A 14,755-nucleotide genomic window follows, 5' to 3' on the forward strand; every position below is an offset into this window, starting at 1 on the left:
CGAAATGTGGAATTTCTCTACAAAAATTACTCAAGGCCTAGGACTAGCATGATTCAGTGCAGTCACAGTGACAGATTGAAAATCTTATTTTTTATAGTTTGGCAGAAACAAGAATGGCAACTTCACATAATTAAGCACAGAAGATTCACAGCTTCCTTAGGTTCCTCCAACACTTGCTTCTAGGAAATTCCCAAGACTCTATACTTAAATCATGAGATTGTTACATATAACTATTTCTGGACATTTAAGAGATTTTTATTAATCCCTCTGAGCCCTGTCCAAACACAAGGTAATTTAGGCATTTGGCGTTAAAGGCAAGAGTTTCATAAAAGTAACTCCACTACCCCGTTTAAACTCTTTGATGAAGAGGAAATGCTTTGAAACATTTATTTGAGTTCCAGTTGCTACACACAGAGAACACACAAAGGTGTACTTTGATGGACAAGCTTTACTAGCACAAAGCATGTACAGCCTCTCTCCGAGTTACGGACCAAACACTTGGCCATAACTTGATCCATTCATTACACGCGACCGCACTGTTCGTAAGCATGGGTCGCGTTCGTAACTCAGGGATTGCCTTTACGACTACTCCATCGGAGCTTTGATAGTAAGTGCGAATGGTTGTAATTCGACCGTTCGCAACTCGGGGAGCAGCTGTAGGTGTTGCCCACTGACGTGTGTAATGTCTTAGGGTTGCCAGGTGTCTGGTTTTCTACCAGACAGTCCAGTTTTTCTGTCCGGTAAAAATAATCCAGAAAATACCGGACACGTGCAATGTCCGGTATTTTCTGGTTTTCCGACTGGGCACCCGGAAGCCTGGTGTGTGTGTGGGGGGAAAAGAGTGGCTAGGAGGTGGGGCGCGATTGGCACTGGGAGCCCTGGTTCCGTGTGAGAAGGAAGGGCAGCCTGGTCCGTGATCCTGCGAGCTGGTCAAGCGCGTGGTGGAGCCACAGCTGGACTGACTCATGCTTCGCCTGAACCGTGCAGGGGGGGAGCGCCCTGGGATCCAGCCCCCCCCTTCCTCCGGCCAGCCCTGCTCCCCTCCCGGCTAGTCCCTCCCCCCCACTGAAGTGTGTCTGGTATTTTTTTTGAGACTACCTGGTAACCCTATAATGTCTCAAAAAAAAAAGTGGCTTTGCATTTTAATTTAATTGCATGATACTCTCTTTTAGTTTTAAAGTATGGATTGCTGAATTATACAATAAGCGCCAAATTGCACATGTAAAAAACAAACTAAGTACAGGCAGTCCCCGGGTTACATGGATCCGACTTACATCGGATCCCTATTTACAAACGGGGTGAGGCAACCCCGCACTAGCTGCTTCCCCCCAGCAGACCAGGGAGACACGAAACTAGCGCGCCTCCCCCCCCCCTCCCCCCCCAGCAGACCAGGGAGATGCGGAGCAGCTTTTCTCAGCAGACACCTCAGCTTGAGAATAAAGGCCTGAGGGAAGTGAGATGTGGGAGAATAAAACTGAGCTCTGGAGAAATGTTTGGCTAGAGTTTCCCCTACAATATGTACCAGTTCCGACTTACATACAGATTCAACTTAAGAACAAACCTACAGTCCCTATCTTGTACATAACCCGGGGACTGCCTGTATACAATGTCCCATACTTAAGTCTGTATTTTTAAGTAAAGTTTAGTTGTTCATTTAAAAAAAATTAAGTTTAGTTAAATTTTAGTTTCTTTTGTTTGTTTGATGAATACAAATAATGTCCTTTATGATTAAGTATTCAATGAATTTTCGCCTTAAAAAAAATTCTCTGGGTGCACACCCTAATGAAATGTGCTGTGCACGCCTATGGTGTTGCTCATGCCCTAATGCAACTGCCCCACACGCACGCTGAACATTTGCCAGCTTCCCCTCCACCCTCTTTCTGTGCTACCTAGGTCTCCCCCCCCCCTTGTGAAGGGACTGGCACACGTGCAGAGTGATGCCTGGGTCAGGCCTGGCCCCTGCAGGGACAGCAGCAAAGGCAGCACGCCTGGCAGCTGTGTCCTTCTGTGGGGTCCCGCTGTCTCGGTGCAGCTGGCGCGCACGGGCACTGCGTGGGTTGCCTCCGCAGCACGCGCCGGCCCCACCCAGGAGCGGCTTTGGGGGTGCGCAGTGCAGCAGACCATGGCGCGCGCGAGGCTGCTGCGCCGGGCCGCCGGGTGCCACGTTGAGCTGCGCGGGCGGAGCTTGGAGCCAGGCCGCTGCCCACCCAGCTCACGGCTGGGGATGTGGGCGGCCCCCCCCCCTCGGGAATGGGCCAGGCCCGCCCCCTCTCCAATAGGGATCCGCGTTTCGAAACAGACGGACGACGCTGGCGATTGGCACCGCGCAGAGAACGGGTTGGATGACGTCATTGGGCCGCCTAATCCTGCGTAGCCAATCACATGACAGCGCAGCTACCCAATCACAGCCAAAGCCGCTCAGCGGCCCAGGCTTCACTTTAAAGCTCAGGTAAGTAGGGAACCGAGCGGCTTCTGATTGGCTTGCCCACTCCGTCTATCATCGGATTCGCTCGGCAACCGCCGGAAGAGACTGCTCCTTCCATTGGCTCCGCTCTCGCGGCTGCTAGGGCGGAGGCAACGGCTTCTGATTGGCTCTGATGATCTTCGGGTTGGTTCGGCTATTTCCGTAGCGGCCTGGCGATTGGCTCCGACGCATTCCAGATGCTGCCGTTGCCGCTCGGTGATTGGCCCCACGCTGGTGCGGCTGGGCCCGTACCCAGCGCCGGATTGGCCCCGACGCGCTTCGGGTGTTGCCGTGCGGGAGCCTCGGGCTGGGGCTGGCAAGTGCGTCGGGCTGGGTATTCACGGAGCCTGGCTAGCGCCGTTGCGCAGCGTAGGGCGGCGACGGGGATAGGCGGCTGCGCGGCTTTGGCGCACACACACAGCGCAGCGGCGGCAGGAGCCGGGCACGGAGCGGCGGCCGCGGGGACAAAGAGACTGAGCGGCGGCGGCCGCGGGGCTCCCGGCAGGAGGCAGCCGCTGCCGGACGAGGCGCGGGGGACAGCGGCAGGCGCAGTCGGCCGGGCCGGCGGGTCCCATGTGCCCGGGGCGCCCCGGGGAGCGGCCGCCGCCAGGGCTCTGAAGCCGGCTGAGGAGGAGTTGGGGCCGGGAGCCGCCGCCATGGCCTGTGCCGCCGCCTCCGGCCGCCACCCGCATTGCAGCCGCCCCGGCGCGAGCCGCCGCCCGCTGCCCCTGCGGGCGCTATGAGGAGCCGCGCCGAAGCCGCCGCCTCATCCCCGCACTGAGGAGCCCGAGCGAGCGAGGCCGCCCGGCCGCTTCACACACACCCCTCACTCCGCCCGCCGCGGATCCCACCGCCCGCGCCGGATCCTCTTCCGTGTTCGCATCCTTCACCTCGGTCTCGAGGAGCAACGAGCAGACCCGGAGATCGCTCCGCCGAAGAAAATAGTTCCGTGGCTGCTGCTTCCCTACGAGGCGAGGGGAGAGAAGGAGAAAACCCGGCGAGGGAAGAAGAGGAGCTCGGCCCTCGCCTGCGCCTCATGTGACTGGCTCCCGGGGTGGGGGCAGCAAGGCCTAGCGACCCCCCGCTGCTTCCCGGCCCTCGGCAGACGCAGCGCCGGGGGGACTGGTGTGCTGGGTGGAGGCAGCTGTCGGGTCCAGTGGTGCTGCTGGGGAGGATGGTTTTATAAAGCAGGAGCGAAGCAGCCCTGAGAAGAGAGACCCGGAGAGGGTTCCCCCGCGGGGGAGGGGGCTGGAATTTAATGTTGCATTTTTCACCCCTCTCCACCTGAGAGAGACGCGCGTACGCAAACCAGGAAAAGAAGAAGGCGAAAGAAAGAAAGAAAGAAAGGAGGTGATCCGAGGGAGAGAGAAAGAGACCATGTCAGGGCGGCCCAGAACCACCTCCTTTGCAGAGAGCTGCAAACCAGTGCAGCAGCCTTCAGCGTTTGGCAGCATGAAAGTTAGCAGTGAGTATTGATTCCCCACCTACACTCTGTGCAGATTAAACATCGGGTTTTTTAAATGTAATTTGCACTGTTTGTCAGTAAACCTAATTGTGTGGAGAATTCTGGGCTGGTCAGTGGAAGAAGAGCTAGGCTGTCTCTAGCACCGTACGAGGCAGCCGCCTTTCTCTCCCTTTCACTCCCCCTCATTAACCTTGAATAGGCACCCATGGTTTCCATTTCGGCCTGTTTAACAAAAAATACTTTTGTGCCTTTTTGTCTCTTGTCTATAACAAGATTGTTGTCAGTTTGACCTGCTTGTTAAAGGGAATATTTCTGTTCGAATTTAGTTTTAAAGAGCTATGTGCTGCGTTTCTGCCTGTGGAGCAATGGAGGGAAGGAAATGAATTACGTGCACATATGTGCTCATTATACATATTTGTACAGTTGTATGCTTCTAAACCTATTCTGTTGTGAAAAGTGAAATGTTTGCTCTAGATATGCACTGATAACTAGAGTGCGAGTACTTTTTTGTGCAGGCTTACCCAGAGATTTAGAACAGTCTATTTCCCATAATAGCTTGTGTTTCAGGCTCTGTTAAATGTGCTGGGGGGGGGAGAGAAATCTTGAATATGATATATTGTGCACATATTGAGTTGGGAATGCAGGATTTCCTTTTTCACTAGCTTTCAGAACTGGGGCTATTTGTTAAAGAATGAGATCTGTGGCCCCATTCTAAACAGTAGCATTACATGTATGTTGTAAATTGAGTAAGTGGTTTAATGTGCTAATCCTTGATCTTCCGGTTATGGCATTGGGATTTTGAGGAGAATTAGACATGTATATTTAAATCCTATTAATCAAAAAGGTGAAGTGTTGGAAGAAAAAGGCCTGATTGTGTATTTCTAAAGCTGTTACATATTTATAATCAGATTTTTTTTATTCCTGGCTTGTATCTGTTCATATGCAAAGGTAAAATGGTTTTGCTCATCTTTCTATGTGATCTATGTGAATAATTTCCAATCAAAGACACTTCAATTCCACACTTGTAGAAATCTAGATGGCTTTATGAAAAGGACCTTGAACATCTGATATACATTACTATTATTTAAATTGATCATTTTGAGGCTTGCATTTTGATATTTACACCTGGCAAAGCTGTATTCATATCCTGTTGCTTTATTTGAATATGTGGAGCTTTAGTTTACAGCAAGCTTTAGGTTAATTTTGAGCTCTTTTTGTCTCAGATTCCTGCATTTTCTAGTCTGAGATGCCTTTTGCTGCTGTGGTAGGAGCTTTGAATAAAAAGGTTGGGTTTATGGTTTGAAGTCTACCCTGTCATGTCTGCGTGATCAGGATACCTCAAGTACTTTTGCAGATTTTGAGTAGTTTGCCCATATTAGCAGCATAAGACTGTACTGTTGATTAGATGTAGCAGTAGCACATTTCACTTTTTATATGGAGAATATTGTATGACTCCATTTTATTCTCATTCATTCTCCTTCTATGAGAGTAGAAGAGGAAGCAAGATGTGTTAATCAATGTTTCTACATATAACTTTATGTAAAATAGACCTAGATCCAGAGCTGTCAAACCAGAAACTAAAATGGTCTAACCTAAGCTTTTCCTCTTATTTTTTTTTAAGTTTAATTTGATTCTTTCTTCATATATGAGGTCAAAGTTTAGGAAGCTGCATGCCCATAAATTGGTGTGAACTAACAAGATAACAAATACGATTGCTTTCCTACCATGTTATACAGTGGCATTTAAAGGCCCACAATGGTGATAATCCACCGCCATTGTTATCCTGTGCTCCAAGTCCTGTTGGTGTCTTTAATAAGGATATAAAAACGGAGCAACAGATGTAGAGGCAAGGTTTTTAGGGAGTAGGAGACATTGTCTATTCTGGAGGGCAGCAAGACCACTTGCCCATATGCCGAAAGGGGTAACTTCTAATGGGCATCAGAATTTTTGGTAACTTCTTAATTTGAATCCTGCTTCATCATATATAATTGGAGTTCAGGATTTGGAAAGGTAGACTTTAATTTTTTAGTGAAGATTCTAGCCCTTTTTATTGTGTGTATGGGGGGGAAATCCTGTATATGAACAGGTGTATATTGATGCAGTGCTGTTTCTGAAGTCTGCAGGCAGCACCTGTGCCACCACCATGGCTCAAAGCTGTCCAAGCTGTAGCATAGTAGAAACTGACCTATTTGGAATCTTATTTCCACTACTTCTGTTCATAATTCTGAGAGTAGAAATGAAATTGAACAATCAAGCAAGTAAATGAAGCAAGTAGATGTTGCTGTGCTGCTGCTGTAGTAAGCCAGGAGGAGGAGCAGCAGTCCAGGAAGGTAACTGATCTCTAGGAAGAGAGGACTCAAAGTGGGCTTGGTGGGAGGGACAGAGTAGCAAAGACCCTGATGGTAGGTAGAGTATCCAGGAGGATCAGGGACGGGAACATAGCGAATGCACCTTCAGTTCAACAGCAGGGAATATATGTGTTTCGCCTACGTTTTATCAGATGCATACTCAGAAACTGATATGAAAGGATGAGTCTTGAAGTTTGGATCCAGGGACTGGCATAAGATTCCCAACAATCACCCCTCCTTTCCCAGTCTCAGTAAAAGGAACTTTTCATTTGTGCTTCACCCTTGGACAGAAGATGTTTCTTGCTCAATTCTCTAGGCTAACAGTTGTAGAGATTTTGGTGTCACAGGTTTCTTTTACCAAGGATAGAAGTTGGGCACTGGCAAGGCTTGAAAATGTGTTACCAACATCTTCCAAGTTCCACCCTTCAGTTGTGTATTTTGCATACAGCAATAGCACAAACTAAAATGGCCTTGCCTAAGCTTTTAGTTAACTTCAAGGGCTTTTCCTCTGTATTTGCAGTTTAATACTGGATTTGCAAATATTTCCTGCACAAAAAATGTTTAATTTCTGTTCCTTAAAGATGTACTAGTTGGTTACGTCTACACTGGCCCCTTTTCCGGAAGGGGCATGTTAATTTCAGAAGCCGTAATAGGGAAATCCGCGGGGGATTTAAATATCCCCCGCGGCATTTAAATAAAAATGTCCGCCGCTTTTTTCCGGCTTTTAAAAAAGCCGGAAAAGAGCGTCTACACTGGCCCCGATCCTCCGGAAAAAAAGCCCTTTTCCGGAGGGTCTTATTCCTACTTCAAAGTAGGAATAAGATCCTCCGGAAAAGGGCTTTTTTTCCGGAGGATCGGGGCCAGTGTAGACGCTCTTTTCCGTCTTTTTTAAAAGCCGGAAAAAAGCGGCGGACATTTTTATTTAAATGCTGCGGGGGATATTTAAATCCCCCGCGGATTTCCCTATTACGGCTTCTGAAATTAACATGCCCCTTCCGGAAAAGGGGCCAGTGTAGACGTAGCCGTTGGGTCTGTACTAGTTTCTAGGAATGAATTGAGGGCAATGTAAAAAAAATAAAAAAATTAGATGTTTGTGTCATTTTGACAGGTCTAGCTGTGATCTTAATCATTTGAAAAAGATAAATATATTAGTTGGATTTGTAAGTTTATATATAAACAGTCAACTAATGACTTCAGAACTTCTGGCTTGCTTTTTAAGCTGATGCTTGCCAGTAAAATCCATCTCTTGAAGCTGAGATATGGAACTTACCATGGCTTTGTGCTGCACCTACCTGTTTTATGCTGGGAAATGATGTGCAATTGGAAGTAATAGGGGAGAAATTATTCTGAAAAGTGAAGTGTGGCCTTTTAACACACCACAAAAAATGCACCTTTTCATAAAAAAAGTCTTAAGTGGGGGAAGCTCATAACCTGAAAACTCAAACAATAAGTTTGAATGGCTGTGAAACTGACTTCTGTTCAAGTGTTTTAAGGAACATTTAGGACTTGAAACAATTAAAAATACTTTAAATATTGCTTTCTTCAAATTGTTACTTTGTCACTGCCCACAGCCAATCATAACAGACTAATTCTTCTCAGGCAGTGCAATAAACTTCATTGCATGTGTAAATGTCATATTTGAAATAGAATTGTGTTTTTTTCATAAAAACAATTTTAGTGAATGTTGCACAGCTACTCCCCTTAGGTTAAATGCCAAAATCTGGCTATCTTGCTGCATAATGTGTGTAAGCAGTTCTTTCTGTGACTTGCTGAAAGAATTTTGTCCCAACAGCAAATTTACTCCCCCCCCCCCCCCCCCCCCCCAGTTTTTGTCATGTGTAAGGAACCCAAAGTATGTAAGAAGCTCCAAAATGTATGAGTAGTAGGGATGTAAGCGGCTAGTCAAATGACTATTCTGTCAAGTCTCTATGGTGCAGGGGGGGCAGAGCCGCAGCAGTCTTGGGGGTGATGTGAGCTGGGACTGTTTAGTCCCGGCTTGTGCCATCCCCGGGACTGCTGTGTTTCTGCTCCGTAAAGTGCAGAGCTGCAGTGGAAGCACCCCCCCCCCCATTGACTAACTGACTACTCAATTCATTAACCAGTACTTAACACCCCTAATGAGTACATATTATTCCCATGCTGAAATGGAGTAGTATCAGCTTGACAGTTGCATAGCCTACTAGTTTAGGATAGTAATGGTGTTTTTGGGTAGGATGCAACAGCTTGGTGAAAAACTTAAGATAAATGCCTCCCCTCCCGCCTCCCAAATAAACAGACAAATAAAAACCAAAACCCAGCTATTTTGGCTGAAAAGAAATTACCTATCTCCAGAGTCTTCTGACTGCTGAGTCATGTGTGGGCTTCAGTATCCTACCCCTCAAGATTTTTGGGAGGAGGAGTTTCCTCTGTGCAAAAGTTACACAAAATTACCTGATTCTCAACAGGGTGACCCTGATCTAGGATAATGGTCTACCATCAGCTTCCTTTTTAATTGAGGAATCTAGTTTATATGCCTCTGACATCTTTGACAGTTAAGGATGTCAGTGTGTAGACAACTACATGATTAACCGATAAGCCTGGGCTACATTTCAAAGGCAGTTCAGACTCCCTGTGGAAAGGGGCTGCTGCCTCTGTATCAGAGGCAGAAGCGCAGGGCAGCCTTCGGAGCCGATCTGTTTTTTAAATTGGTTCCCATCATGGACGGGCTTTCCTGCCGCTCTGCACTGCTGCTTCTGATAGAGGCAGCAGCCCGGAGTGGCAGGGGGCTCCCCGGGAGTGGGGTCAGGAGCTCATTGGCTGCCAGCTATGCCCCGGGGACTATTGAATAGTTGTGTAACTGCTAAAATTTCATGCAGTTACACAACTATTCCATTACATGCTATCTGACCAGTGTTCCCTCTAAGCTGTGCAGGAACACACCTTCACAGGTGATGGTCAGCCCTGCCCAGTCAGTCAGCTCCATGCAGGAGCCCTGAGCCTCTGACTGGGAGGGGCTGATTAATCACCTGTGAAGCTGTGCTGCCACCCAGCTTAGAGGGAATGCTGTACCTGACATCCCTCTTGGCAGTATGTTGTGGAGAACGAATCGCACTCAAGCCACAAATATCCAAAACCAGCTATACAGGCCAAAACGAATGCCTCCAATTACAGTCTAGAAAACCACAAGCAGCCAATGCAGACTAAGTAGCACAGGTATCATATAGCATAATTAAATAGGTGAGCTGCCACATTGTACACCAGTATAAGATTTTAGGTTGGTTTAAGATGTAACTCCATGTAGAGACCATTGCAGTAATCTAATCATGAAATGACAAAGGCATGAGTTATGCATGGTAGCAAGTCTGCATTACAAGGAATACATTGTTGCAATTTCTCAGGTAAGCTCAAATGATGAAGAGGGTTTCTGGAGGTTGCTACTATATGAGCAGTTAACTGTAGCTTGGGATCCAGCACTCATTCAGTTTGCAAAAAGATGAGCGGCAGGCTTACAACCTCAGTTATGTGTATTAGAATCATCCTCACCACATCTTTTGGTTGTTTCTCCAGCCTCCCATCATCATCTTGGTGTTGTCTGAATTTAACATCAATCTCTAATCCATATGCCAGTCATCATCAAACTATGCCATGTTTTGGGCAGCCCTGCTTAGACAGTGTATGAGTGTTGTCATGGTCCCACACACATTGAACAGGAGAAGATATTAAATGGATCCTTGCTGAAATTCATGTTAGTGCCCTGAAAAAAAGAACCAACCTCCCTATGCCTCCTTCTGAGAATACTCAGTCAAGAAAGAAGAGAACCACCCAGGAATAGCTCTTTTGATCAGTGTTGTCAAAAACTTTTGACAAGTCTAGCAATATTAGCATAAGCTCTTAGGGTACGTCTAGACTACATGCCTCTGTCGCCAGAGGCATGTAGATTAGGCTACCAGACATAGTAAAATGAAGCGGCGATTTAAATAATGGCTGCCGCGCTGAGCCGACAAACAGCTGATCAGCTGTTTGTCGGCTCAGCGTGATAGTCTGGATGCGCGGGTGGCGACATCAAATGTATTTGTCAACCACCCAGGTAAACCTCATCCCAGGAGGCTTACCTGGGTGGTGGACAAATACCTTTGATGTCGACACCCGCGTGTCCAGACCATCGCGTTGAGCCGACAAACAGCTGATCAGCTGTTTGTCGGCTCAGCGCGGCAGCCATGTAAATTTAAATGAAGTGGCGATTATTTAAATCGCAGCTTCATTTTACTATGTCTGGTAGCCTAATCTACATGCCTCTGGTGACAGAGGCATGTAGTCTAGACGTACGCTTAGGCTAGGTCTAAACGAGCACATTTATTGGCTGGGGTGTGAGAAAAATCTGTTTGAGGGCAGTTTAAATGGGCCAACACCAGAGGTTTCTCCTGGAGACAGAGCAGCTTTCTCCTGTCAGCATAGAGCAGATATATGGGAGACCTTATAATAGCACAACTGCAGGTGTGCTGCTGTAAGGTCTCTGGAGATTAAGGCTATGTCTGTATCATCTATGGCAAGGAAGAGAGCATCGGCCACTGCAGTTTTCGCTTCAAACTCAGGCCTATAAAGTGTGTGTGTGTGTGTGTGTGTGTGTGTGTGTGTGTGTGTGTGTGTGTGTGTGGTTTTTTGAATGGACATGAATAAAATTGTGGGAAGTCTTCATTAACCAACAGAAGATATACAAAGGACAGATTGTATGATGAAATAGTTCTAGCATTAGTTGTATCACAGTGAGCCTATTAGGTCTAAACTTGACTGAGGACCTAGCATGGCAGGTGGCCCAGCATACTCAATCTGTATCAGTTTCTCAAAGATGTTTTTTTAAGTTTCTGCATTGATAGCATGGAGTTTGTAAGTTCCTTCAATAAAGCTATTGAATTCATGAGCATTTGAGTGCTTACAGTAGAAAGCTAACTCTGAGCATTAATGTTACAGAAACAAGTACTCGGTTGGCAAGACCGGTGGTTAGCTCAATTCAGTTAAATGTCAGTTAACTTGAAGTTTGTGTTTGGGGTCTACACATTCTCACATTTTTTTTTCTTTTTTTTCTTTTTTTATAGGTCTGAATATAATTAAGAGCAAGTTGTAGCAGTTATGTTTTGCAAGCTTTAGTAACTGTTACATTCAATAGGATAACTTATAAACTTGTGTATTTCTTGCCAGTATTGCTATAAAGTGTGATTTGAATTTAAATACATAAATATTATGGGTTAATTCTCAGTTACATAATCATAGGGGAGACAACGAGAACAATTTTTCTATGCTGTGAAGTTTAACTCTTCTTAGTTCAAGTAACTTCAGTTTCCAGATGCAAAATCAAAGTCAACAGATTTTAGGATTAAGAATTCAGACAATAAATTGTGTATGTAAATAGATGCTCTGCTTGTCTGGGCAAATTTGGAGAAACCCTTTTGCCAGAAGTTCTGGACTGGAAGAAGTACTATCTGGGTAAAAACAAGTGTTGGATTTTTGTGCCTGCTATCTGGACTATAACAACACAGGAAGCTAGGGAAAGCTGAGTGGAATTGCTCATATCACTATTATTTCTGACCAGCAAGCTTGAGGGGGAATGGTCTTTGTAAATATTAAGTAGGCAAGTAATGCCTTGAAAATGGTATGAGATCAGTGAGAGAGGCACTGCTGAGCATGCATGAAGCCGAGCCTCTGTTGGGATATGTAAGTTCTTTGATCAGATGGCTGTGGTTACTTAGAAGAGGAGAGTGTTAGTGTGGGCTTTGAAGTCCCAACCAGGAGGGAAGCAAAAATTTAGTTTTCCAGCCAAGATGGAGTAGGCTCTTTTAGAACTGCAACTGTTACAGGACATAGTTTGCTTTGACTTTTACAGGAGTGTAATGCTCACAAGTGGTAGGCCTTGCTCTGTAGTTCAAAGGCAATATCTTTGGCCAGAAAAGCAGGCAATAATTTAGTTTTTCAACCAGATCAAGTGTTGTGTGGTAAAATCAACAACAACATGCTCATTTGCTGCTGCAAAGCATACTTGGATTTGTTTTTATGAAGTATTCTCACTAGTACATCATTGCTGTTGCTACTCTTATTAATTTCCTTGACTTACACACTGTGTATGTGCACAGGCTTGGTGGTTTGCTGTTTTAGACATTTTTCAGTGTTTTGTTCTAAGCAAATCACCCTGTGGTTGAGTTATTTTTTGAGGGTGGGGTAAGCATGGTTTTGAATACATCAGTCCAGATCACTAGAGAGTTTGACTGTGGTGTAAGTAAGCATGATCGCCTAGTGCAGATGTACACGTTAGTCAAAGAGAAAATTACATAGTCATATCAGAGAGGGTTGTGTTTTTCCTGAAAGCATAAGCGCTTTCTAATAAGGGCATCCGTTTGAATGTGAGCATAAATCTTTTAGCATGGTTTCATTATGTGAACCTTGCTGATCCTCTGAAATTTGGGGAAGCAGAAAGTCAATTTGTTTACAAGAAACTTTACAGAACAATCTACTTATACCAGTGTAATGTGAAAGAAGCAATTGCAATTGTCAAGTATAATTTCAGTTTGAGACTTGTAGATATCAAAAGTGGCCTTAATCTTGGATTAAACAGATATTTACTCAGAGAAAGAGACTTCGGAGGCAGTTACATAGTGTTGTAGGGAAGGGTCTTACAAAGGCGTATAAAACCTAAGTTTATTATTGTACTTTCTGATGTTTCCACCTAGGGGTGCATAGTTGAGCAACAGTCTGGGGAAGCTTGTGCTTTTTATTTAGGTAGTAGACTTGGAATCTAGGAAAGCTAGTAAAAGTAAAAACCACTTAGGGAATTGTGGGGATCAAGACAAAACAAAAACGTTCACTAAATTTAATTCAACCTTTAGCTTGTGATTCTAGATCTCCAAAATTATAAAAAGCATGCATTTATTTTGAGATGCTTTGAAATTTTGCTACCTAATGGCAATTGGAATCTGTTTGGAGTAGGGATGTAAGCGACTAGTCGACTATCGGATAAGCAAATGCTTATCGAATAGTCAACTAGTGACTCAGTCCCGCCCCCTTGCTGCTTCTATCAGAGAGGCAGCAAGGGGAGGAGCAGGATCTGGTGCTGTGGGAGCCGGCTTAAAAGCCAGTTCTCCCTAGCACTGTCTGTAGGGAGAAGGGGCAGGGGTGCAGTGGGGAACTGGTGGTGCTTCCACCTTTCAAATGTAGCAAAAGTGGGGCTATTGTACATTTCAAAAGAAAAATGCCACTGGGAGTGAGGGGCCAGCAGGGGACTCAAACAGCTGGCAGGGCTTGTGCTACATTTCAACGGCAGAGTCACCCTTATCCACTAATTGAATAGTTGATGCAAATTACTTCGACTAGTCGATTAGTTGATCTAAATTTAACATGCTTAGTTTGGAGAGACCTGCCAGGTTTGCTGGGTTACTTGTCAGGTCACAGTGATAAAGTCAGTAACCAGAAACTTTAATTTGAATGTTTTCCATAGGGCTTATGTAGCCTAAATAGAAAGAATCCTTAAGGAAATCAAAACAGGCATTTTTGTTGGCCAATTATAGTTCATGATGGATGCAAACACCAGTATGACAAAAATCTACTTTCAAGGCAAGAAACTCCTTCTTTGAGACTCTGGAAAGGCTCATAATTGCCACCCTGAAACGTATGGCAATTAAAGGCAGTCCTAGTCATTGTTCTTCAGGATGGCAGACTTGAAACATTTCTGGAATCCTTGAGACACAGCAGTAGAATCTTGAGGTCTTCGTGGATGAAGTAGCTCTTAAGTTTCTGGATGCCAGATACTCATGAGGCTACAGCAGACATCTGGTGTGGTTTCAATGCTATGACTTCATGGAGAGTCTGACACGAGACTTTTTTTAATGTGCTGGATTGCTGTACACAGGTAATTGGGGGAGTGTGGCGAGAACACAGTGTCCTATACCTTAGTTTTTGCCTTTCAAATTATATTGACATAGCGTCATATCCTCCCAAAATACATTTTTTTTTAAAACAAAACCATGTAACAACCAGACTAAGTACTTTCCAGGATGTAAAGCAGGGCTATTCAACATGCGGCCTGCGGTGCGGTTTGGGTTTACACAGGGCTCAACACGCGGCCCACAGGTGGGAGCCAAAACAAAAAAGTAGTCAGTATAATGGTCTTCTGTTGATATGCATTTCAGTAAAATTCCTGGACTGTCATTGCTCATTAAAAGTGCTGTCATATGGATGGAAATTGGGTAAATATTGCATTGTATTAATATCAGCAGAACTGACTTAAATGGGGCCTGTGTTGTGTAGTCTTGCCTTAATCTTTGTATTCATGCCAGTCTGTGTGAAATAAGCTATCTGTATATATATTTGCATGCATATGCAACCACACTTAAGTTGCGGCCCTCGCTAGGTGCTGTGAGGTATCATTGTGGCCTGCAGGGCTTCAAAGTTGAATAGCCCTGATGTAAAGGCTCTTTGTGGAAATACTGTTCTCATTTTCATGTAATACCCATT

The 14,755-nt window shown here is 45.4% G+C and overlaps 1 protein-coding gene across 3 annotated transcripts in view; it reads left to right on the plus strand.

The window, feature by feature from the left end:
* Window positions 1-2,698: 2,698 nt before the first annotated feature.
* GSK3B (glycogen synthase kinase 3 beta) overlaps window positions 2,699-14,755 on the plus strand; it is a 226,812-nt gene continuing 214,755 nt past the window's right edge. The window contains exon 1 of one of the 3 annotated variants that reach the window (XM_075905473.1): window positions 2,699-3,929. In XM_075905473.1, the coding sequence (XP_075761588.1) occupies window positions 3,842-3,929 (88 nt within the window). In that variant the 5' untranslated portion in view covers window positions 2,699-3,841. The remainder of the gene's footprint in view (window positions 3,930-14,755) is intronic. The other 2 variants (XM_075905448.1, XM_075905459.1) reach the window with 2 other exon arrangements.

Source organism: Pelodiscus sinensis, chromosome 1 (genome assembly GCF_049634645.1).
Source record: "Pelodiscus sinensis isolate JC-2024 chromosome 1, ASM4963464v1, whole genome shotgun sequence".
Classification (NCBI taxonomy): domain Eukaryota; kingdom Metazoa; phylum Chordata; order Testudines; family Trionychidae; genus Pelodiscus; species Pelodiscus sinensis.